The sequence below is a fragment of the Pseudophryne corroboree genome (genome assembly GCF_028390025.1).
Source record: "Pseudophryne corroboree isolate aPseCor3 chromosome 3 unlocalized genomic scaffold, aPseCor3.hap2 SUPER_3_unloc_36, whole genome shotgun sequence".
Classification (NCBI taxonomy): domain Eukaryota; kingdom Metazoa; phylum Chordata; class Amphibia; order Anura; family Myobatrachidae; genus Pseudophryne; species Pseudophryne corroboree.
Window position 1 is genome coordinate 751,757 of NW_026967526.1, and position 26,049 is coordinate 777,805.

A 26,049-nucleotide genomic window follows, 5' to 3' on the forward strand; every position below is an offset into this window, starting at 1 on the left:
TGCTCCGCCTCCACATCATTTTCCTCCTCATACATGTCGACACAACGTACCGACACACAGCACACACACAGGGAATGCTCTGACAGAGGACAGGACCCCACTAGCCCTTTGGGGAGACAGAGGGAGAGTATGCCAGCACACACCAGAGCGCTATATAAATATACAGGGATAACCTTATATAAGTGTTTTTCCCCTTTATAGCTGCTATATATTTATATTACGCCAATTAGTGCCCCCCTCTCTTTTTTACCCTGTTTCTGTAGTGCAGGACTGCAGGGGAGAGTCAGGGAGACGTCCTTCCAGCGGAGCTGTGAGGGAAAATGGCGCCTGTGTGCTGAGGAGATAGGCTCCGCCCCCTTCTCGGCGGCCTTTTCTCCCGCTTTTATGTAGAATCTGGCAGGGGTTAAAATTCATCCATATAGCCCTGGGGGCTATATGTGATGTATTTTTGCCAGCCAAGGTGTTTTTTATTGCTGCTCAGGGTGCCCCCCCCCCAGCGCCCTGCACCCTCAGTGACCGAAGTGTGAAGTGTGCTGAGGAGCAATGGCGCACAGCTGCAGTGCTGTGCGCTACCTTGTTGAAGACAGGATGTCTTCTGCCGCCGATTTTCCGGACCTCTTCTTGCTTCTGGCTCTGTAAGGGGGCCGGCGGCGCGGCTTCGGGACCGGACTCCGAGGCTGGGCCTGTGTTCGATCCCTCTGGAGCTAATGGTGTCCAGTAGCCTAAGAAGCCCAATCCACTCTGCAAGCAGGTGAGTTCGCTTCTTCTCCCCTTAGTCCCTCGATGCAGTGAGCCTGTTGCCAGCAGGTCTCACTGAAAATAAAAAACCTAAAACTAAACTTTTCACTAAGAAGCTCAGGAGAGCCCCTAGTGTGCACCCTTCTCGGCCGGGCACAAAAATCTAACTGAGGCTTGGAGGAGGGTCTTAGGGGGAGGAGCCAGTGCACACCAGGTAGTCCTAAAGCTTTACTTTTGTGCCCAGTCTCCTGCGGAGCCACTATTCCCCATGGTCCTTACGGAGTTCCCAGCATCCACTAGGACGTCAGAGAAATATATATATATATATATATATATATATATATATATCCATCCATATATATAAATACACATATATACATACTAGGGTCTCAATAGTCCACGCCGTCACAGCGCTACAAACCCATGCCAACCCAATCGCTGGTCTGAGTAGTGTCTCAGAATGTGCACGCTATCTGCAGGATCCCTGAGAATAGCTGTTACGTCAGGGCTACCTCTTGGGCAAACGTGACACCCTAGGGGAAGATTCCCATCATATCCTGGCCCTAGTGGGGAAAGGATACTGCCTGAGAATTCTTTGTGGGAAACTGCCGTCTCTTGTCTGGAGATTCCCGCTCTTTTTCCTCATGAGAGGAGGAAAATTTACCTCAGCTTTCTTCCCCTTAATCATGTGTACCCTTGTGTCAGGGACAGATGGGTCATCAGTGATATGCAAATCATCTTTTATTACAATAATCATATATTGAATACTTTTCTGCCATTTTTGCTGTAACGTTGCATTATCGTAGTCGACACTGGAGTCACATTCCGTGTCGACATCAGTGTCTATTATACTGGATAGTGAGCATTGAGAGACTCTGAAGGTCTCTGTGACATAGGTACAGACATGGGTAGATTTCCTGTCTGTTCTCTAATCTTTTGTGCAATAAATTCACCTTAGCACTTACACATATCCAAACAGGTGTCTGCGTTGTCGACGGAAACACCCTCTGACAGACATATTTGCTCCATTCCTCCTTATGGGAGCCTTTTACCTCACACATGTCAACACACATGTACCGACACACCACACACACAGGGGATGCTCTATTTGAAGACAGTTCCCCCATAAGGCCCTTTGGAGAGACAGAGTATGCCAGCACACACCCCAGCGCTATATGTCCCAGGAATCACACAGTAACTTAGTGTTAAACCAGTAGCTGCTGTATATATTGTTTTTGCACCAAATTTATGTGCCCCCCCCCCCCTCTCTTTTTACCCTCTTCTACCGTGCAGGGGAGAGCCTGGGGAGCTTCTCTCAGCGGATCTGTGGAGAGAAAATGGCGCTGGTGTGCTGAGAAAGAAGGCCCCGCCCCCTCAGCGGCGGGCTTCTGTCCCACGATTTTGTGAAAAATAATGGCGGGGGCTCATGCATATATACAGTGCCCAGCTGTATATATGCTACTTTTGCCAAGAGGTATCCTAATTGCTGCCCAGGGTGCCCCCCCTGCGCCCTGCACCCTACAGTGACCGGAGTGTGTGGTTGTAATGTGGGAGCAATGGCGCACAGCTGCGGTGCTGTGCGCTACCTCATGTGAAGACAGGAGTCTTCTGCCGCCGATTTCGATGTCTTCATTGCTTCTGCCGGCTTCTGTACTTCTGGCTCTGCGAGGGGGACGGCGGCGCGGCTCCGGGAATGGATGACCAAGGTTAGGTACCTGTGTTCGATCCCTCTGGAGCTAATGGTGTCCACTAGCCTAAGAAGTGCAACCTAGCCGCAGTTAGTAGGTTTGCTTCTCTCCCCTCAGTCCAACGTAGCAGAGAGTCTGTTGCCAGCAGAAGCTCTCTGAACATAAAAAACCTAACTAAAATACTTTCTCCTTAGAAAGCTCAGGAGAGCCCACTAAAAGCACCCAGCTCTGGCCGGGCACAGATTCTAACTGAGGTCTGGAGGAGGGGCATAGAGGGAGGAGTCAGTGCACACCAGTAGTACTAAATCTTTCTTTAGAGTGCCCAGTCTCCTGCGGAGCCCGTCTATTCCCCATGGTCCTTACGGAGTCTCCAGCATCCACTAGGACGTTAGAGAAATGGGAACATGTAAGTAGGCATCTTTTATGTCTCAGACATAAAACTGGAGACTGGAGATCACTGCCCTGAGAGATTCCATCTTGAATTTGAATTTCTTTAGGTAGAAATTGAGGGATTTCAGGTTTAGGATTGGCCTGACCGAGCCGTCCGGCTTCGGGACCACGAAAAGGCTTGAATAAAAGCCTTCTCCCAGTTGTGACGGGGGAACCAGGATAATGATTTGATTCTGACACAACTTTTGTATAGCCTCGCTTACTACCTCTCTGTCCGGAGGAGAAACTGGTAAAGCCGATTTGAAATATCGGCGAGTGGGAACGTCTTGAAACTCCAGTTTGTACCCTTGGGACACTATTTGTAAAACCCACGGGTCTAGGCCCGAACGAATCCAGAACTGACTGAAGAGTTTTAGACGTGTCCACACCGGTGCGGACTCCCGCAAGAGAGCCCCAGCTTCATGCGGTGGATTTGGCAGAGGCAAGGGAAGACTTCTGCTCCTGCGAACCCGACAAGGTTGTTGATCCTTTACCTCTTCCCCTTCCTCTACTAGCAAGGAAGGAAGAGCCTCGCCCTCTTCTGTATTTATTGGGCCGAAAGGACTGCATTTGATAGTGGTGCGCTTTCTTTTGTTGCTGAGGAACATAAGGTAAAAAGGATGACTTACCCGCCGTAGCCGTAGATACCAAATCATCGAGGCCATCCCCAAACAAGACACCACCTTTATATGAGAGAGACTCCATATTTTTCTTGGAGTCTGCATCAGCATTCCATTGGTGAATCCACAATGCTCGCCTAGCCGAGACCGCCATGGCATTGGCTCGTGATCCCAAAAGGCCAATATCTCTCGCCGCTTCCCTTAGGTAGGCTGCAGCGTCCTTGATATAACCCAGTGTCAGGAGGATGCTATCCCTATCCAGTGTATCTATATCAGATGACAAGTTATCTGCCCACTTTTCGATAGCACTACTCACCCCCGCAGATGCAATGTGAGGTCTGAGCAGCGTACCCGTGGTCGCATAAATGGATTTTAACGTAGTTTCTTGCTTACGATCTGCTGGGTCCTTAAGGGCCGTCGTGCCCGGTGCTGGGAGAGCCACCTTTTTAGACAAACGTGACAGGGCCTTGTCCAAAATGGGGGGTGACTCACACTTTTTCCTGTCCTCAGTGGGGAAATGATAAGCAACCGGAATCCTTTTGGAGAATTGAATCTTTCTTCCAGGGCTTTCCCCGACTTTTTCAAATAGCGTGTTCAGTTCATGAGAGGGAGGAAACGTCACCTCCGGTTTCTTTTCTTTATACATACAGACCCATTTATCAGGAACATCAGGGTCCTCAGTGATATGTAATACATCTTTAATAGCCACAATCATGTACTGAATGCTCTTTGCCAATTTTGGATCTAATCTGGAATCAGTATAGTCGACACTGGAATCAGTGTCCGTGTCGGTATCAGTGTTCATCAACTGGGCAAAAGAACGTTTTTGCGACCCCGAGGGGTCCTGGACTTGTAACAACATATCCTCCACAGATTTTTTCCACGTCTGGGTCTGAGACTCAGACTTATCTAATCTCTTACTGAGAAGAGCCATATTCGCATTCAAGACCAGTCAGGAGTCGGCGGTGCCGACAAGGTCACCCCCACAGTCGTCTGTGTCGCTAATACAGCCTCCTACTGGGAAGAGCACTCAGCCTCAGACATGTCAACACACGTGTACCAAACACCCACAGACACACCGGGCTTATAGGGGTCAGACCCACAGTAAAGTTTGTCAGAGGGACACAGAGAGGATTTGCCAGCTCCCAACCCAGCACCAAACTAACAACTCTGAAAACACTAAAAAATGCCTCAGACTTGTAGCGCTTTTAATGCCAATATACTGCACCAAATTTATACTGCGCCCCCCCGTTTTGCACCCTGATACTTGTCAGCAGTGTAAGGACCAGCGTCTCTGCTGCCTTGTGAGAGAAAATGGCGGCGAGCAGTGAGCTGACAGAGTGAGGAAGAACCTCCGCCCCCATAATGGCGCGCTTCTGTCCCACTCAAAATAAATAAATAATTATACTGGCAGGGGTTAGGACAGTGTCCTGGCTCTAATGTCCCCTCTTGCCAGTTTTAACAATGAGGATTTATGCTGCCCAGGGCGCGCACCCCCTCGCGCCCTGCACCCTGCAGTGCCTGTGTATGTGTGGGAGCATGGCGCGCAGCGTTTCGCTCACTGCGCGGTACCTCAGAATGCCGTCACTGAAGAGAAGTCTTCTTTTCTTCTGCAACTCACCTGTCTTCTGACTTCTGGCTCTGTAAGGGGGTGACGGCAGGCTGCGGGAGTGAGCATCCGGGAGCGCCCAGCAATCATCACCCTTAGGAGCTAATGGTGTCCTGTCAGCCAGAAGCAGAGCCATATAACTCACCAGAAGTTGGTCATACTTCTCTCTCCTAAGTCCCACGAAGCAGGGAGACTGTTGCCAGTAGGTCTCCCTGAATATAAAAAACCTAACATAAGTATTTTCAGAGAAACTCAGTAGAGCTCCTCAGTGTGCATCCAGTCTGCCAGGGCACAGATTCTAAAACTGGAGTCTGGAGGAGGGGCAGAGAGGGAGGAGCCAGTTCACACCCTTTGAAAGTCTTAAAGTGCCCATGTCTCCTGCGGATCTCGTCTATACCCCATGGTTCTATGGTGACCCCAGCATCCTCTAGGACGTATGAGAAATATACGTTATGGTAAGAACTTACCGTTGATAACGGTATTTCTCCTAAGTCCACAGGGATCCCACCCTGACGCACCTGATTTGAGGATCTTGCTACTCACTAACCTCTTCCCTTTTGTACGGAAGGGTGTGCATGTGTGTTCTCGCCTGATTAGGGCTCTACATGATGCTCCTGCCTAGATTCTTTGGAATCCAACTGATTTGCCTCAGCCAGTGGGCGGGGATATATGGACAGGCCCGTTGCATCCCCAGAGGCCTGAAAGCTTGTGATCATTTGGTGCCAATATGCTGTCGCTCCATCATATCCCATTGTTATTCTGTGGAACCTGTGGACATAGGAGAAATACTGTTATCAACGGTAAGTTCTTACCATAACGTAAATATTTTTTTTATATATAAAGCTTTTTTTTTTTTATTGCGTTGCGTTTTTCTTGTTTAATTAATGGTTGGTAATGCAAATGTCATTTTGTGTAACATATTTTTGTAAAAATCAGAGGGTCAGCGAGACGTTATGGAGCCAATGTATCATTCAATATTTGCTGCTAATTCCCCCAAAACAACCGGACCTCCCAAATGTAAGTAGAAGGGACTGCAGCAGGTATCTCCCATACCTTCATACATGTACATTTCCAGGCAATGGTCAGGTAAGTTTATTTAAAAAAATACAACAACCCTAATTCACTTACAAACAACCCCCAACAATTTATTTCAATCCAACCAATAATAAAACTATTTAACACAGAAAGAGAACCCCCCCAGTAATATCATCCCACTGTTCAAAGGACATAGGCAAAACCACACTGGAAATCTTTAACTTTTAAACTACTTTATTTCATATCTTTAATACACACATTTGTGTCTATAGTTTAAACTTAAAAAATACTTTTCTCTATGCACAGCCTATGGGGGTCATTCAGACCCAGCCGCAATAGCGGCCCGCAGCATAGTTTGCTGGTAGTGGCAGCAGCCGCACAGACACACATTGCGATCACATCCCTGAGGGGTGAACGCGGGCAGGCCGATATCATATTCCAGGGGGCTGCGTGATGGCACATCTGCGGTCATCTCTGATTAACCCCTATAAGCTTCCAGAGTGCACCTCATATCTCATCTTTTCCAAGTTACTACAAATGATATGAGATCGCTAGCAGCACTACTTTCAGGATTATTACACAGAACACACATAAAGGCTGACACAGCAAATAACAGTAACACATACAAGGGATTAATTAGAAATAAGGAAGCATAATCATCACTAAGTCTAATTATCAACTGATTCTGTGTGGGACCCATACACCTCTTTACTGCCTCCAGCAGCCCCTGGTACTGCACTGCAGCCATACGCCCCGTCTCCCCCCACTACTGCCACCCACCCTGTCTCCCCTTACTACTGCCACTTGCACTGTACCCCCACTACTGCCACCGCCATCTCCCCCCACTACTACTGCCACCACCCTGTCTCCCCCCACTACTGCCACCTGCCCTGTCTCCTCCCACTGCCACCTGCCATATCCCCCCCACTACAGCCATCTGCCCTGTGTCCCTCTACTACTGCCACTGCCTTGTCTCCCCCCACTGCTGCCACCCATCCCGCCTCCCCCCACTACTGCCACCCACCCCATCTCCCCCCACTACTGCCACACACCCCACCTCCCCCGACTACTGCGACCCGCACTGTCTTCCCCCACTACTGCCACCCGCCCCATCTGTTCCAACTACTGCCACTACCCTGTCTCCTTTTACTACTGTCACCCCTCACTACTGCCACCTGCCCCGTCTCCCCCCACTACTGCCACCCGCTCTGTCTCCCCCCACTACTGCCACCCGCCCCGTCTCCCCCCACTACTACCACCCGCCCCGTTTCCCGCCACTACTGCAACCCGCCCCATATCCCCCATTACTGCCACCCACCCCATCTCCCCCCACTACTGCCACTGCCCCATCTCCCCCCACCACCCTGTCTCCCTGTGCCACCTCAGTGCAGCTTGAGGACAAGATTACCCACATAGACACTGCTTCCGGCAGCCCCCACTACTACACTACTGCCATCTACCCTGTGCCACCTCAGCGCTGCTTGGGGATATTACCCAATGACAGTGTTTCCGACAGCCCCCGCTACAGCACAAGTGCCACCACCCTGTCTCCCCCCTGACATCTTAGCACTGCTTGGGGATTCTTGGTACTGCTGGTAACAGTCCGTCATCTGCAGATGGAAGTAAGCAAGCAGGCCAATAAGGAGACAGAAGCTGCTTCTGGTAACATGGACCCTGGTCATGTAGGGCTGGGAGAGTCAGTAAGATTATGTAATAGAGTCACCATTTTACAGGCGGCCGGTGAAGGGAGTAGAGAATGGGTGTTATGTGGCAGGAACTAGCTGGTTAGGTAACAGCCTGGCTGCTGCATTCTGTACAAGCTACAAGCGGTGCAATTCTATTGCTGGGAGACCCAGGTAGAGGACATTGCAGTTGTCTATGTGTGATGATACAAGTACATGTATGACTGTAGGTAGATATTCTGTGGGAAATAAGTGCGGGAGGCTGGCTATGTTCCTCAGATGAGGATCTAATTGTGGCTGATACCAATGTCCAAGTGTCACTCCACCATCTAGGACACCAAGATTCTGCACATGATCAGCATTTTGTAACTTTGAACCCCCAAGCGTAAGTAAGGTTGGTTTGCAATGCTGAGCTGTAGCCCTGCTCTTTGTTGGTGAGCTTCTATCATAAGGACCTGTTTCACCAGGACTGAGTCACAGTCAACTGGCATCACCCACACCGGGAGCTCAGCTACACAACCATTTAGGATTGGTACTGGGTTCCCAGTACCCGGAGAAAAAGACAGGTCATCTGCATAGCAGTGGTAGACAAAAACATGACATCTCTTTGTTTCATCCTGCGGTAGTATGTATATTGCAAAAAGCATGGGAGATAGCATAAGAACCTTGAAGAACATTCCATGGCAATGATCAGTATACTCCAGAAGAATAAAATGTTTCCTCACCTGAGTGATGTCTATTGTGTGCGCAACAAGAGTGATTTATTTCTCAGAGCATGGAAATGGCCTCTTACCTGTTTGACTTCTCTGATGTGTAACAAGACCTGATTTGTATGCAAAACATTTCCCACACTCAGAACATGGAAATGGCTTCTCACCTGTGTGACTTCTCTGATGTGTAACAAGACCTGATTTGTGTGCAAAACATTTCCCACACTCAGAACATGGAAATGGCTTCTCACCTGTGTGACTTCTCTCATGTCTAACAAGTTGAGAATTCCGGGCAAAACTTTTCCCACACTCAGAGCAAGAAAATGGCTCCTCTCCTGTGTGACTTCTTTGATGTGTAACAAGATCTGATTTGTGTGCAAAACATTTCCCACACTCAGAACATGGAAATGGCTTCTCACCTGTGTGACTTCTCTCATGTTTAATAAGATCTGATTTCCGCGTAAAACATTTAACACACTCAGAGCAAGGAAATAGATTCTCACCTGTGTGAATTCTCTGATGTAAAACAAGATCTGATTTGTGTGCAAAACATTTCCCACACTCAGAACATGGAAATGGCTTCTCACCTGTGTGACTTCTCTGATGTGTAACAAGATCTGATTTGTGTGCAAAACATTTCTCACACTCAGAACATGGAAATGGCTTCTCACCTGTGTGAATTATCTGATGTCTAACAAGTTGAAAATTCCGGGTAAAACTTTTCCCACAGTCAGAGCAAGAAAATGGCTTCTCTCCTGTGTGAATTCTCTGATGTATAACAAGATCTGATTTGTGTGTAAAACATTTCCCACACTCAGAACATGGAAATGGCTTCTCACCTGTGTGACTTCTCTCATGTTTAATAAGATCTGATTTCCGCGTAAAACATTTTCCACACTCAGAGCAAGGAAATAGATTCTCACCTGTGTGAATTCTCTGATGTAAAACAAGATCTGATTTGTAAGCAAAACATTTCCCACACTCAGAACATGGAAATGGCTTCTCACCTGTGTGACTTATCTGATGTTTAATAAGATTTGATTTGTATGTAAAACATTTCCCACACTCAGAACATATCAGTGGCCTCTCACCTGCCTTAGCTGGATGATGGGTAATACACTTTGTGTTCTGTGTAAAACATTTGGCATCTCTAGAACAGGGAAACACTGTATCTACTCTCAGAGCTGTACCAGATGCACCAATATCAGAGTGATCAGGAGAACATTCCCCAGGATCAGAGGGATGAGCTGATAGAGCTGGATGTATAATTGGGGTAATGGGGTTATCTCCTGGAGAATCCTGTATACTGTCATTATCTTTTATTTCACAATCCGGTGTGAACAATAGATGTCCTTCTGGGATATTCCTGCTTGTGTGTACATCTGCTGGAAATAAAAAAACATTACGGAAATGTGACATTTTCTGTAACAATATTAATCTTGTAAATAATAGAAGACGACTTTCTGGGACACTTAATTGTAAATGTGTGTGTGCATATTAAAACATAACTTTTAATGAAGGCTTTATAATATTGTGTCTAAGACTATCATTGTGTCCACCCTCCTGAGAACACTCACAACAACAAATGTAATACTATTAAAATAAGACTTAGATATATCTCTCTCTTGTACTGGTAACTAACCATGAAGTATAAATGGAGATGTAGTCACTCGCCAAGTCCTATGTCAGCACCAATGTAAAACAATGGATGGGGAACATATCGTATGAACTGGAGATTCTAGATGAACAATAACATCAGGCGTATGAGCTGATGGATCAGAGAAATGTCTCCTAACGTTACTCCTGGAAGCATTGGTAAGGTAGCATTCCTTTATGTGTATGCTCATACGCTGGTAAGCCTGTACATGTGTTACTCACCGTTATATAAGGTATATTGCTACAGCAGAGTAGGTGTGGAACAAGGTATTTTACATGCAATACACCATATAATACCCTGTAATCGTCATCATCTGCTAGGTTACACCCCCATCATCAGTGTCTTACCTCTATACTCTCACTAGTAATAAGGATGATGTGTGTACGGTAAGTATGATACAGAGAATTACATATCAGGATCTATACAGCTGCCGCCATACTTCTGCTTCTCATACGTGTGCTACTGACAGCAGTGAACATCTAAGTGAGACCACCTTAGGAAGATATCCAGATTTGGTTCTGAGAACTGCTCTATCTGGATGAAAAATCAGAAAATGAGGGTGACAATAACGCCCCTAAATCTGAAACTCTTCTAGCTAAAGCAGGTGGTACTCATTATACCAGCTGTCGGGAATCCGGCACTCGGCATACTGGCACCAGGATCCTGACCGCCGACAATCCGTAGTACACCCAGCTGAAGCAATAGCCAATAGAAAGAGAACTTTAGCTGTCAGCCATTTAAGATCCACTTGACTCACTGGTTCAAATGGGGCAACTTGAAGCGCCTTTAGGACAAAACGTAGATCCCAAGGAGCTGCAGGAGGAAGAAAAGGAGGTTGGATGTGAAGTATTCCTTGGAAAAAAAGTGCGAACATCCTGTAGGTTAGCAATTTTCTTTTGAAACCATACAGTCAATGCTGACACCTGAACTTTCAAGGAAGCCACCCGAAGACCTTTGTCCATTCCTGTCTGAAAGAATGCTAGGACTTTGGAAACTCTGAAAGACCTAGGGTCAAGCTTCCTGGCACTGCTCCATTGAATATAGGTTTGCAAATTCGGTAATAAATGCGAGCCGAAGACAGTTTCCTTCCTCTAAGCATTGTGAATTACCTGTTGTGAGAATCCTCTTGCTTTCAGGATGGATTTCTCAAGATCCACGTCGTCAAAGACAGGCGATCCAGGTGCTTGTAATAGCAAGGACCCCAAGACAGTAAATCTGGATGTTGAGGCAGTAGAAATGGAGTATCCTCAGACAGCCTCTGCAGATCTGTGTACCAATGTCTTCTGGGCCATGCCGGAGCGATTAGTATAAATGCGCCCATTCCTTGTTTGACTTTCCGAATCACCCTGGGCAACAGGGCGATTGGTGGAAACACATAGGCCAGATGAAAGTCGCATTTCACTGACAGAGCATCCACGAAGGTCTTTGGGATCCTTTGTCTATGAGCCGTATGCGGGAACTTTGTTGTTCTGACCAGAAGCCATGAGGTCTATCTCTGGCACCGTCCACTTGAATCTGGAAGACCTCTGGGTTTAAAATGTCCATTCATTTACATGAATGGCTTGTCAACTGAGAAAATCCGCTTCCCAGTTTAGGACTCCCAGAACGAACACTGCAGACAAGGCCGGATGATGAAGTTCTACCCACCTCAACGTGCGCTTACCTCCTTCATTGCCTTTTGGTTGTGAGTTCCTCCCTGATGATTGAGGTATGCTACTGCCTCCGCATTGTTTGAGCTAATCTGAACCAGTTTTCCTTGGAGTATGTCCTTTGACTGAGTGAGTGCCATATATATCGCCCTTAGTTCCAATATATTTATCGGCAGGCAACTTTCTTCCTTGGTCCACTGCCCCTGGAAGCAGCACTTTTGTGACACGGCTACCCAGCCCTGAAGATTGGCGTCCGCCTTCAGAACCTTCCAATCCGAGATCCAAAAGGGTCGCCTTTTGTCCATATGGGATGTCTGTATCCACCAGGATCACGACCTCCGCACTTCCTGAGGAAGGACCATAGTCTGAGTTTTTATAAACTGATGTAGTCCATTCCATTTGGAAAGAATCAGACGTTGAAGGGGCCTTGAGTGGAATTGAGCATATACCACCATGTTGAACGTTGACACCACAGATCCCATCACTCGCATTGCTGCAGGAATGGATACTCTTCAATTGGGTAGTAGCTCCTGAGTCCTTGTCTGTATTGTGTATAGTGAAAAACTCTCTTAAGCCTGGAATCCAATACAGTCCCCAGGTGCCTCATGCATTGAGACGGAACCAGGGATGACTTCCCCCAATTTATGAGCCAGGCGTGGCTTTGTAAACAGGCTATTGTCAATTGCAGATGACCCTGGAGAATTTCCTGGGAATGAGCAAGGATTAGCAGGTCGTCCAGGTATGGGAAAATTGTTAACCCCTGATGATGGAGATAAGCTTCCAATTAGGTAGAGGCGATTGCAGGGCTAAGACAGCGTTGGATGTCTACCATGCACCGGCACACTGCGGCGCAGGCGCAATTAAGACCTGATCGCTCCTGTGTGAACACAGACAGCAGTGATCTGGTCTGAATTAGCCCCATGGGACGAGGTTATAGGTACATGCAGGTAAGTATCCTGGATATCCAGGGACACCATAACATCCCCTGGCTCCATGGCCAAGATATTGGAACGTAATGTAGCCATATGAAAACAAGGCACCCAAATGTATTTGTTCAGAGCTTTGAGACTGAGAATGGGCTGGTATGACCCATTCGGTTTCTGTACTAGAAACAGGTTGGAATAGAAACCTTGGGGTAAATTTACTAAGATGGAAGTTCTGTTTAAAATAAGATGTTGCCCATAGCAACCAATCAGATTCCAGGTATTATCTTCTAGAAGGTGCTAGATAAATGAGAAGTAGAATCTGATAGGTTGCTATGGGCAACATCCCATCTTAAATAGAACACCCATCTTAGTAAATTTACCCCCTTGTTCCTGCTGTGCAGGAGGAACCGGTACTATCACTCCTGATTGTGGCAACCTCTGACCTGCCTCTTGTAAGGACCTGGCCTTCGTTTCCACAAAAGACGGGCAGGTACAAAAGAACCTCTGTGGAGGGCGTTTCTTGAAGGCAAACGCATAACCATGAGATACCGCTTCTTGCACCCAGGCATCTGGGGTAGACTGTTGTCAGATCTGTGCAAATAGAAGAAGTCGGCTTCCCACCCTGGGGTCCTCCAGGTGGAAGCCCATGCCATCAGGCTGATGGCTTATCTTCTGGCTTGGTAGCAGGCCCTCTGGTAGCCCAATGCTGGTTAGTCTTTCCAGACTTATCTGATCAGGACTCTCTGCCGTAACCCTTTCTTTTGCTTTTTCTTGCGTCCTGGAAACCTAGGCTTAAGGTGCATTTTTGCCCAGCGTGTATGCACAGCGATGACGGCTGACGTCGCTGGGCTGAAAAATCGATTGGTGCATACACACTGAGCGCTCCCCCCCCCCGCCCAGCATTGTCAGCAGGGGTGAACGGCTTTCCATAACTGGACGCTATGGAAAGCCGTCCACCCTGCCGTTCATCTGCTGGTAATACCAGCAGATGAACAGCTGTCGCCAGCGATGAAGCATTAGCGCTCACCGCAGGGGCATACACACTGAGCGGTTTTGATCTGAAAGCAGCTCAAAACACCAAAAGTGACCCTGCTTTCAGCTCAAAATCGCCCAGTGTGTATGGGCCTTTAGACTTGTAGGTAGAAGGAAACTTCACTTTCTTAGGGTCTGCTTCTGACGCCAGTATATTGTTTAACTCTTTACAAAAAGAATATCTCCAGTAAAAGGCAAAGAATCCAGTACCTTTTCGGACTCTGAGTCAGCCTTCCATGTTCGTAGCCAGACAGCTTTGCCGATGTTTGAGAAGCTATAGTACCCATATCCAAGGCTGCTTCTTCCATAAAAATAGCTGCCTGTTTAATATGTGCAATATGGGACCTTTGTTCTCTAGATGCCAATGACAAATCGTCCTTTAATGCATCAGCCCAGGCTGAAGCCATGGCCGTCCTAACAACTGCCCCTGACAAGGAAAAAATAGTTTTTAGAAAACCATCTATTTTTCTATCCATTACATCATTCAATGCTGTTGAAGGCAATGTAGATTTACGCAACAACCAAATTACATGCGTATCTACTTTGGGAGCAATCTCCCTTTTCAAACAAACCTCAGCCAAGAGAGGATAATGAGAATTCCATTTCTTTGGAATTCTAAACTTCTTACTGGATGTGACCCAAGCCTCTTGCATGATTTCCGTCAGCTGTACTGACTCCAGAAACTCAGTTCTTACCGTTCTGGGACATTTAAACACAGGAGCCTTAGATTTTAACAAAGGCTTTGCTGCCTCCTCTAAGGGTAGAAAGGCTTTTATAGCACTAATTAGCTCAGGTATATCTACCGAGCTGGGACCTTCATCCTCATCTCTGTATGCAGACCCAGAATGTGAGGAATCATCCTCATCCTCCGAAGTGTCTCCTTCTGAAACATGTGTAGACTGTGAAGATGTAGTTTCATGTCTGTGTGATTTACTTTCCACAGGCCTTTCAGCCTGTTCTTGTTGAAAAGCTGCAGATTCCTGGACTGGATGTGATAAGCCCCAGGGGGACTGTTGCATGTAAGGGTTAACAGGGTAACCTATCCCTGGTATAGCAGCTGGCATTATCCGCTCAGCTACTCTATATTGGATAATGTTTGTGCAAAAGAAGCCATCGGAGGGTCTGATTGCACCTGTGCCTGCCTTGGATTATTAAGGAGGGTTTGGTGGAAGCTATAACAATTTCAACATAATCCATTTTGTAGCACATCTTGAAAGGTCAACCCTGCTCTGCATGACAAACATGATATCAATATCGGTGCTGCTGTGGAGAGTGTTTATATGCTCCCCCCGTCTATAAATCCCTCTTGGTACCAGTACAAGGCAATGTAGCAGAGTCTGTGGAGGAGTAGCGCTCTGTATGCAGCCTGGAGATCAGCAGCTGCTGGAAATGGCGCCTGTGAGCCGCTGGTCCCACTCTAAGGGAAGCCCCAACCGCATAATGGCGCACGGCCCCTCTAACAAGATAATACTGGCTGTACAACATTTTTGTGTGTCAAAATGGAGTTAAAACCGTGTACACTAGCGCCAGTGCCATTATCACCAGGGACCCGCTAATTTTTACACACCTCCGCAGAGAGAGGATAGCGAGCCAACAGTCTCTTATTCGGTGTAAATTTTGTCCCCGGATTTTCCCAGGATTCCTGACGTATGTCAACCAGGTGTTTAGAACAGGGTAAAACCTGTTTAACCACCTTCTTACGTTTAAACCTATCCGGTTTCTTGGAGACAGTCTCAGGCTCAGAGTCATCAGACACCTGAAGAATGAGCCGCATCGCCTCAATCAAATCCGGGACATCCACCAGTGACTTCCCTTCCCCATCTGAAACATCAACGTCAGTGTCTGTGGGATCAGTATATGCACCGTCCTCATCAGAGGACGTGTCTGTAATAGCAGTGGATTGGGAGGAGGTAATGGCCCATTTAAAAGATGACTTAATCTTATGCGGGTGAGAGTGAGACTTAGATTTAGTCATAGACCGGTTCAAATGCTGTAAATGAGTGGAAAGCTGATCCGACCACGGCGTGTTCACAGCAGGGACCATAAACTGTGGTAGTGGCACAGGTGGTCCCACAGGGGGCGTTAATTTAGTTACAAGCGTGTTTAACAATGTTGAAAATGTAGCCCAAGGTGGTTCCTGTGATGCCCCAGGTGCTACCGACCCACTGGGGGGTAAGGAACCCCCTGAACCTGAACTCTCAGCTGCTAGATTTTCTTCCATCACGTCAGCGGCCTCACTACCACGCAGTGTGGGAGAAGCCCCGGCGTCGTTGCCACGTGTAGCAGATATAACTATGTGCACAATATCGGGCAACCTGGTACAAAGTGTAGCAGCAATATACCTATCAAGAACTCTCAGCAAAGGTGCCTAAGATATCACAGACCAGGAGGTCAAGAGATATAGATTATATGGTGACTAGAAAATCACAAGTAAAAATACCCCGTTAGTATATCTTGTGAAACAATCCTATATTAAACATAAAGAAAAAACCTGAAACACTTCAGGTATAGCAATATAAGAATAGCCCACTGAGTGAAATACTCTGCAATAAGGCAGCCACGCAGCAGCTACATGCACACACACATATATAGTCACACACGTACCATGCAGAAATGATGCACCATAAACTGCACTGGACTAGCAATACAAAGTAATACTCAGTATGGCTATATGTGATAACAATAGATATAACAATATAGGAATAGCCCACTGAGTGAAATACTCTGCAATAAGGCAGCCACACAGCAGCTACATGCACACACACATATATAGTCACACACGTACCATGCAGAAATTATATACCATAAACTGCACTAGACTAGCAATACAAAGTAATACTCAGTATGGCTATATGTGATAACAATAGATATAACAATATAGGAGTAGCCCACTGAGTGAAATACTCTGCAATAAGGCAGCCACACAGCAGCTACATGCACACACACATATATAGTCACACACGTACCATGCAGAAATGATGCACCATAAACTGCACTGGACTAGCAATACAAAGTAATACTCAGTACGGCTATATGTGATAACAATAGATATAACAATATAGGAGTAGCCCACTGAGTGAAATATCCTGCAATAAGGCAGCCACACAGCAGCTACATGCACACACACATATATAGTCACACACGTACCATGCAGAAATTATACACCATAAACTGCACTGGACTAGCAATACAAAGTAATACTCAGTACGGCTATATGTGATAACAATAGATATAACAATATAGGAATAGCACGCCGAGTGAAATACTCTGCAATAAGGCAGCCACACAGCAGCTACATGCACACACACATATATAGTCACACACGTACCATGCAGAAATTATATACCATAAACTGCACTGGACCAGCAATACAAAGTAATACTCAGTATGGCTATATGTGATAACAATAGATATAACAATATAGGAATAGCCCACTGAGTGAAATACCCTGCAGTAAGGCAGCCACGCAGCAGCTACATGCACACACACATATATAGTCACACACGTACCATGCAGAAATTATACACCATAAACTGCACTGGACTAGCAATACAAAGTAATACTCAGTACGGCTATATGTGATAACAATAGATATAACAAAGCACAGTAGGTACTGGATGTATATCACAGGGTGTTTGTACCACACAAACCCTGACTGTATGCACTCTTTCTTACCTAGCACAGTCCCAGTGACAGGTAGAAGTGTCCTGTAGGAAGCACAGCACTGGCGATCAGGCGGTTCCACAGAGGAGGATTTGCCCCAGCAGTCCCAGGAACAGCTCAGCTCTGTCTGTAATGGCTGCTGACCTTGGGCACATTTTTCTAAACTGATTCTGCTAGGAGGGGCATAAAGGGGAGGAGCCAGCACACTGAACATTTCTTAGAGTGCCAGGCTCCAATGGACCGATCTATACCCCATGCCACTAATACCATCCCAGTATCCCCTAGGACGTTAGAGAAACATATTACTGCATTACCTTATATAGGACTTTTAACGTATTCAGTTGAACAGCAAAAGAAACAGCAGTAACAGTTTACAGACTCGTATGCATCAGGCACTTATCCAACTACTCATACCCAATGGTAGGTAGAGACTTAGGGGGTCATTCCGAGTTGTTCGCTCGCTAGCTGCTTTTAGCAGCATTGCACACGCTAAGCCGCCACCCTCTGGGAGTGTATCTTAGCATAGCAGATTTGATAACGAAAGATTAGTAAATCTGCTATTAAGTATTTCCCCACAGTTTCTGAGTAGCTCCAGACCTACTCCTACATTGCGATCACCTCAGTCCGTTTAGTTCCTGGTTTGACATCACAAACACGCCCTGCGTTCGCCTAGCCACTCCCTCGTTTCTCCAGCCACTCCTGCGCATACTTGCCTACCTGACCCTCTCCATGAGGGAGAAAATGCTCTGTTCCTGGACTTTCCTGGTAATGTATGATTGCCATCACCTGTGGTGACACCTTTCTTATCAATTAACTAGCTCACCACATGTGATGGCAATCATACATTACCAGGAAAGTCCAGGAACAGAGCATTTTCTCCCTCATGGAGAGGGTCAGGTAGGCAAGTATGCTCCTGCGTTTTCTGCTGGCACGCCTTCGTTTTTTAACACACTCCCTTAAAAAAGTCCAGTTTCCACCCAGAAACACCCACTTCCTGTCAATCACACTACGATCATCAGAGCGATTGAAAAGCTTCGTTAAGTCGTGAGTAAAATAGCATAGTTTTGTGTAAAATAACTTAACGCTAGCACTGATGCACCCGAGGTGACAGCCGCGTCAGTGACCGTTTGGTAGTGTCCTCCCTAAAACAGTGCGGCTGTGCCTCGCGTCTTAAACCACTAAGCGGAACCAACGCCTTACCTTCTCCCTATTCTCCGGCCACAGCCTGGTAACGTCTGCTGGACTAGTACATACTACACCGACGCTCGCCGAAACAGCACTGTACACATGGGTAAGCGTTGTTGCGCCCCAGCGGAGAGTTGTTGGAGCGACTCTTTCTAAGGTACGTATAAGACGTTTTTTAGAAAGATCACTCAGAAAGAATAAGACTATAAAAAAAAATTAAAGAAAAAAAGCTTATGACTGCCCTAAAAATCAGCAACCCCATGACCACGGTCCAGCTCCTACCACACCAACAAAAAACTGAAAGCCTGACCCAGGAGGCGGGGTTATATGTACGTGCCCGTTGCATTCTGGGAGGCCGAATGCTTTGATCATTGGTGCCATTCCGCTGACGCTACCTCTTATCCCAATGTATATCCTGTGGATACTACTGTGAACCCTGCAGGAGAAAACATAGGTACCACACAGTGACATGATGTGAGGGGGGAGCAGGAGTATAATAGGGGCTGATGACTCCTGATATATGAGATACACCAGAGAGTGTGGGGAGGAGACTAGTCAGATCTCTGGGCACAGTTACATGATATGAGGGGAGAGCAGGAGTATAATAGTGGCTGATGGCTCCTGATGTATGAGATACACCAGAGATTGTGGGGAGGAGACTGGTCAGATCTCTGGGCTGGTAACACACAGTGACATGATGTGAGCGGGGAGCAGGAGTATAATAGGGGCTGATGACTCCTGATATATGAGATACACCAGAGAGTGTGGGGAGGAGACTGGTCAGATCTCTGGGCACAGTGACATGATATGAGGGGAGAGCAGGAGTATAATAGTGGCTGATGGCTCCTGATGTATGAGATACACCAGAGATTGTGGGGAGGAGACTGGTCAGATCTCTGGGCTGGTAACACACAGGGACATGATGTGAGGGGGAGAGCAGGAGTATAATAGAGGCTGATGGCTCCTGATGTATGAGATACACCAGAGATTGTGGGGAGGAGACTGGTCAGATCTCTGGGCTGGTAACACACAGTGACATGATGTGAGGGGGAGAGCAGGAGTATAATAGGGGCTGATGGCTCCTGATGTATGAGATACACTGGAGAATGTGGGAAGGAATCTGGTCAAATCTCTGGGCTGGTAACACACAGTGACATGATGTGAGGGGAGAGCAGGAGTATAATAGGGGCTGAAGGCTCCTGATGTATTAGATACAACGAAGAGTGTGGAGAGGAGACTGGTCAGATCTCTGGGCTGGTAACACACAGGGACATGATGTGAGGGGGAGAGCAGGAGTATAATAGGGGCTGATGGCTCCTGATTTATGAGATACACCAGAGAGTGTGGGAAGGAGACTGGTCAGATCTCTGGGCTGGTAACACACAGTGACATGATGTGAGGGAGGAGCAGGCGTATTATAGGAGTTGATGGATCCTGCCTCCCCCCAATGGGTAGATATATTTCCCTCATTAGTCTGTACTGACAGAGGAGGGTGTAGGATAAGAGATTGCTGTAGTGACTGAGCAAGAATATGTGACTTCTGTAATAAGGAGATTTATGGTAAGAACTTACTGTTGTTAAATCTCTTTCTGTGAGGTACACTGGATTCCACAGGGTATTACATCGGGGTGTAGAGTTGGATCTTGATCCGAGGCACCAACAGGCTAAAAGCTTTGACTATTCCCAGGATGCATAGCGCCGCCTCCTCCATATCCCCGCCTCCAGGGACTGGAGCTCAGTTTTGTTAATCAGTCCAAACCAGTAGCAGGTAAAAGAGACAACAGTTAGTAGCCACAGACATCACATTCTCACGAAAGGAGTAGGTACCAGCGGCTAACGCCATACAAACAAAAAGAAGTTGAGTGTGTCAGGGTAGGAGCCCTGTGGAATCCAGTGTACCTTGCAGAAACAGATTTAACAACGGTAAGTTATTTCTATAAATCTCCTTTTCTGCAGTGGGGTACACTGATATTCCACAGGGAATTCCATTGGGGATGTCCTAAAGCAGTTCCTCATGGGAGGGGACGCACTGTAGTGGGCACAAGAACCCGGCGTCCAAAGGAAGCATCCTGGGAGGCAGAAGTATCGAAGGCATAGAACCTGATGAACGTGTTCACTGAGGACCACGTAGCCGCCTTGCACAATTGTTCGAGGTATGCGCCACAGCGGGCCGTATAAGAAGGTCCAATAGTCTGAGTAGAATGGGCCTTGATAGTAGCAGGAGCTGGAAGGCTAGCCTGCACATAAGTTTGTGCAATCACCATTCTAATCCATATGGCCACGGTCTGCTTATTCGCAGGCCAGCCACATTTGTGAAAACCAAAAAGGACAAAGAGAATCAGATCTCCGAAGAGAGGCGGTTCTCTTCACATATACACAGAGAGCCCATACCACATCCAAAGACGACAGACCAGGAGAGATAAAGGCCGGAACCACAATATCTTGGTTAAGGTGGAAAGATGACACCACCTTCGGTAGATAACCAGGGCGAGTTCTAAGAACCGCACGGTCACGGTGAAAAATCAGAAAGGGTGACCAACAAGATAATGGCACCTAAGTCCGAAACCCTTCTAGCAGAGGCAACAGCCAGCAAGAACATGACCTTAAGTGTAAGCCATTTAAGGTCCACAGATTCAAGAGGTTCAAACGGAGACTCTTGTAGGGCATCCAGAACAGACAGACAAATCCCAAGGAGCCACAGGTGGACATAGGGAGGTTGAATCCGTAAGACACCCTAAGTTAAAGTATGAACGTCAGGCAGAGACGCAATTTTTTTCTGAAACCATATCGACAAGGCTGAAATATGAACCTTGAGGGAGGCCAAACGAAGGCCTAAGTCCATGCTGTGTTGCAGAAACGCCAAAAGTTTGGCAGTACTGAACTTGTATGCATTATAATTCTTAGCTGCACACCAGGTGAAGTAAGAATTCCAGACTCTATAATAAATCCGAGCTGAAGCTGGTTTATGGGCTTTCAACATTGTTTGAATAACCACCTCAGGACCGAAGCTTCAAGAGCCACGCTGTTAAAGTCAGTTGGGCCAAATCCTGATAGACACAAGGGCCCTGAACGCGGAGGTCTGGGCATTTGCAGAAGAGGACGCTCTATCGAGACACCCTGCAGGTCTGAGAACCAATGCCGTCTGGACCACGCTGGAGCGATTAGAAGTAGTAGTCCTCCATCTTGCTTAGACTTCCTGATTACCCTGGGCAGGAATGACATCGGAGGGAACACATATGGCAGCCGAAAGTTCCATGGAATTGCCAGTGCATCCACAAACGCTGCTTGAGGATCTCTTGTCCTTGGTCCGAAGACCGGAACCTTGTGATTGAGTCGAGACGACATCAGGTCTACATTTGGTAGGCCCCACTTGTCCACTAGGAGCTGAAAAACTTCAGGATGAAGGCTCCACTCTCCGGTGTGTACGTCCTGACGACTGAGGAAGTCTACTTCCCATTTGAGAACCCCCCGGAATGAACACTGCCGATATGGCTGGCAGATGGCGTTCCGCTCATAGAATAATTTTTGAACACTTCCAACATCGCCATGCGACTTTGAGTGCCACCTTAAGGATTTATGTATGCCACTATGGTGGCGTTGTCTGACTGTACTTGAACAGGCCTGTTCTGTACCAGAGGAAGGGCCAGTTTCAAAGCATTGAACACTGTCTGCAACTCCAGAATATTTATCGGGAGAAGAGATTCCTCCTTGGTCCACTGACCCTGAAGAGAGTTGCTCCAACACCATGCCCCAGCCCCACAGACTGGCGTCAGTCATCAGAAGGACCCAGTTGGAGATCACGAAGGGACGAACCCTGCTCAATTGTTGGTTCTGTAGCCACCATGTCAGCGACAGGCGTACCTCCGGAGTCAAAGAGATCATGCGAGACATGATCCAGTGAGGAAGGCCATCCCACTTGGCAAGGATTAGCTTCTGCAGAGGACAGGTGTGAAACTGAGCATACTCCACCATGTCAAAAGCCGACAACATGAGGCCTAGTACTTGCATCGTATAGTGGCCCTCATTCCGAGTTGTTCGCTCGCAAGGCGAATGTAGCAGAGTTACACACGCTAAGCCGCCGCCTACTGGGAGTGAATCTTAGCTTCTTAAAATTGCGACCGACGTACGCGCAATATTGCGATTACAAACGAGTTAGCAGTTTCAGAGTAGCTCCAGACTTACTCTGCCTGTGCGATCATTTCAGTGCTTGTCGTTCCTGGTTGACGTCACAAACACACCCAGCGTTCGCCCAGGCACTCCCACCGTTTCCCCGGCCACTCCTGCGTTTTTTCCGGAAACGGTAGCGTTTTCAGCCACACGCCCCTGAAACGCCGTGTATCCGCCCAGTAACACCCATTTCCTGTCAATCACATTACGATCGCCGGAGCGAAGAAAAAGCCGTGAGTAAAAATACTTTCTTCATAGTAAAGTTACTTGGCGCAGTCGCAGTGCGAACATTGCGCATGCGTACTAAGCGGATTTTCACTGCGATGCGATGAAAAATACCGAGCGAACAACTCGGAATGAGGGCCAGTGTATAGACACTCATGGCCGAGAAAGGAAGCATCGTATCCTGTCCTGAAGTTTTAGGACCTTCACCTGGGACAAAAACAACCATTGGTTGTGAATGTCAAATAATGCCTCCAGGTGCACCATGCTCTGAGCAGGGACCAGGGAGGACTTCTTCCAGTTGATGATCCACCCATGGGCTTGCAGGAATTGAACCGTCAGGTCCAGATGACGGAGGAGAACCTCCGGGGAGTTCGCCAGGATCAACAAGTCATCCAAATATGGGAGGATCCTGATACCCTGATGGCGGAGCAGAGCCGTCATAACCGCCATGACCATGGTGAAGATTCGCGGAGCCATGGTCAGTCCAGAAGGTAAGGCCTGGAATTGATAATGTAGGTTGCCAATAGCAAACCTCAGGTATTGCTGATGCGAGATGGCAATAGGGATATGTAGGTAAGCATCCTGTATGTCCAGGGATACCATATAGTCCATGGGCTCCAAAGCCAGAACGATAGAAGAGTTTCCATACGTAACTTTGAAACCTTAACAAATTTGTTCAAAGACTTGAGGTTGAGATTGGGTCGGGAGGAACCATACGGTTTCGGAACTAGGAACAGCGTTGAATAGTACCCCGTGCCTCTCTGATCCAGAGGCACCAGCACAATCACTCCTGTGTCCAGAAGAGATTGTACCACCAATTGGAGAGTTTTTACTTTTACCGGATCAGAAGGGATGTTTGTTAAGCAAAACGGGTGAGGGGGGGCGTTCTTGAAAGAGACAGCGTATCCGTGAGTGACTACTTCCCTTACCCAGGCATCCGAAGTGGTCCGTAACCATACCTAGGCGAACCGTAGAAGTTGGCCTCCCACCCTGGGATCCCCCAAGGGGAGGCCCGTCCCGTCATGCAGCAGGCTTTTTGCATTTGGAAACAGGCTGATGAGCTGCCCAAGAGCGTTTAGGTTTGGGCTCAGAGGTTTTGGAAGTGCGTGTCTTGTTTGGGTATGCCTGACCTTTGGTCTTTCCTGTAGTTCGAAAGTAACGAAAAGCGGTACTTTTAGCCTTCAGAGCAGAAGGATTAGTACTTGGCAGACATGAAGTTTTAGCAGACGCTAAGTCAGCAACAATCTTGTTCAAATCTTACCCAAAAAGGATGTCTCCCTTAAAAGGGATGACCTCCAAGGTCCTTTTAGAGTCCAGATCCACAGACCAGGACCGCGACCACAGAATCCTGCGAGCCAGAATGGACGTAGTAGACGCTTTGGCTGCCAGGACACCGACATGTGAGGCTGTGATAATATAGGAAAGACACTGTCTGTCATTTTCCAAAAAGTTAGAAGGTAGCTCCGCTTCGACTTCTTGAACCCAGGTTTCAATAGCCTTTGCTGCCCAAGGAGCCGCTATAGTGGGCCTCTGTACAGCACCTGCGAGAGTGTAGACTTCAGAGAACCCTATACACGCTTGTCCGTCGGTTCCTTCAGAGAGGTGACAGGCAGAGCAGACGACACCACCAGACGCGCGACCTGCGAGTCCACCGGTGGCGGTGTCTCCCAATTTTTACTTATCTCTCCAGCGAGGGGATAACGAGCTAGCATCTTCTTAGATAGAGAGAATTTCTTCCGTGGAGACTCTCAGGATTCCTGACGTATGTCAACTAAATGGTCGGAATGGGGCAAAATTAATTTAGCGACCATCTGACGTTTGAATTTATCGCGTTTCTTAGACGTATCAGGAGGTTCAGATTCATCATCAATCTGAAGAATCAGTCTGATAGCCTCCAAGAGGTCAGGAACATCCACTTGTGAAATAGATTCCCCATCAGAAGCATCTGCATCAGTGGCTGATGGGTCAGTATATACACCATCTTCATCGGATGAAGTACCCGAAACATGCGTGGATTGTGAGGAAGTAACGGCCCGCTTAGATGACCCTTTGGTCCTAGGAGAGCGAGGGTTAGGTGTTTTTTTAACCAAAGACTGATTTAATTGCTGTAACTGAGTTGACAGAGTATCTGCCCATGGCGGAATAACTGCAGGGACAATATGTAGCTGCAATGGCACAGGAGGTCCCATAGGGGGCTTAAGTCTCGTTACTAGCGTAATCAGTAAATTAGAAAAAGCAGCCCAAGGTGGGTCTTCATGTGCCCCCGGTGCTGCAGGCTGACTGGGGGGTATAGAACCCCCAATACCTGAACCCTCAGCTGCTATGTTTTCCTCAGAGCAATACGTGGCATCAGCACTGCATGGTGCAAGATCGCCCTGTTTAGCCGACATTATATGAAAGCATAGCCTTAGGGCGTAATAGTACAATATAGCAGACAAAGTACCTGACAAAAAAACCATGTACAGTGTGACAAAGCAGAGCACACACAGAGGATTTCAGAGGTATATGGTGACTGTAATACACAGAGAAAAATACCAAAGAGTATATCCTGTGAAACACACACATATATATATATATATATATATATATATATAGGAATCTGACACACTTAGCCCACTCAGGGTACAGAATATAGGGGTAGCAATATGTGTGAGATACACAGAAGGGAAACCACACAGCAGCTATAAGCACACACAGTCACATGTACAATGCAGAAATTATTACAAACAATAAAACTGCACTTGACTAGTAATACTACATAAAGTTATGTATGTATACAGATATAACAATGCACAGTAAACACTGGATGTATATCACAGGATACTTGTACTAAATATCCCTGAATGTATGCACTTGTTCTTAACTAACACTGTCTGAAGACATGTAGAATACTTAAGTGTCTGTAAATGCACAGCGATGATGATGCAGGCGGCTTACAGAGGAGACATCGCCCAGCAGTCCCAGAATCAGCGTAGCCGTGTGTAATGGCGCCCAAACTCTGACAGGGAGTGAGGGAGAGCGAGAGAGATGCAGC

At 47.2% G+C, this 26,049-nt stretch overlaps 1 protein-coding gene across 1 annotated transcript in view; it reads right to left on the minus strand.

Moving 5' to 3' along the window:
- Positions 1 to 7,496: 7,496 nt before the first annotated feature.
- Positions 7,497 to 26,049, minus strand: part of LOC134984102 (zinc finger protein 568-like) — a 41,662-nt gene continuing 23,109 nt past the window's right edge. Inside the window, exon 7 of the mRNA XM_063949734.1 lies at positions 7,497 to 9,893. Within this exon, the coding sequence (XP_063805804.1) occupies positions 8,563 to 9,893 (1,331 nt within the window). The 3' untranslated portion in view covers positions 7,497 to 8,562. The remainder of the gene's footprint in view (positions 9,894 to 26,049) is intronic.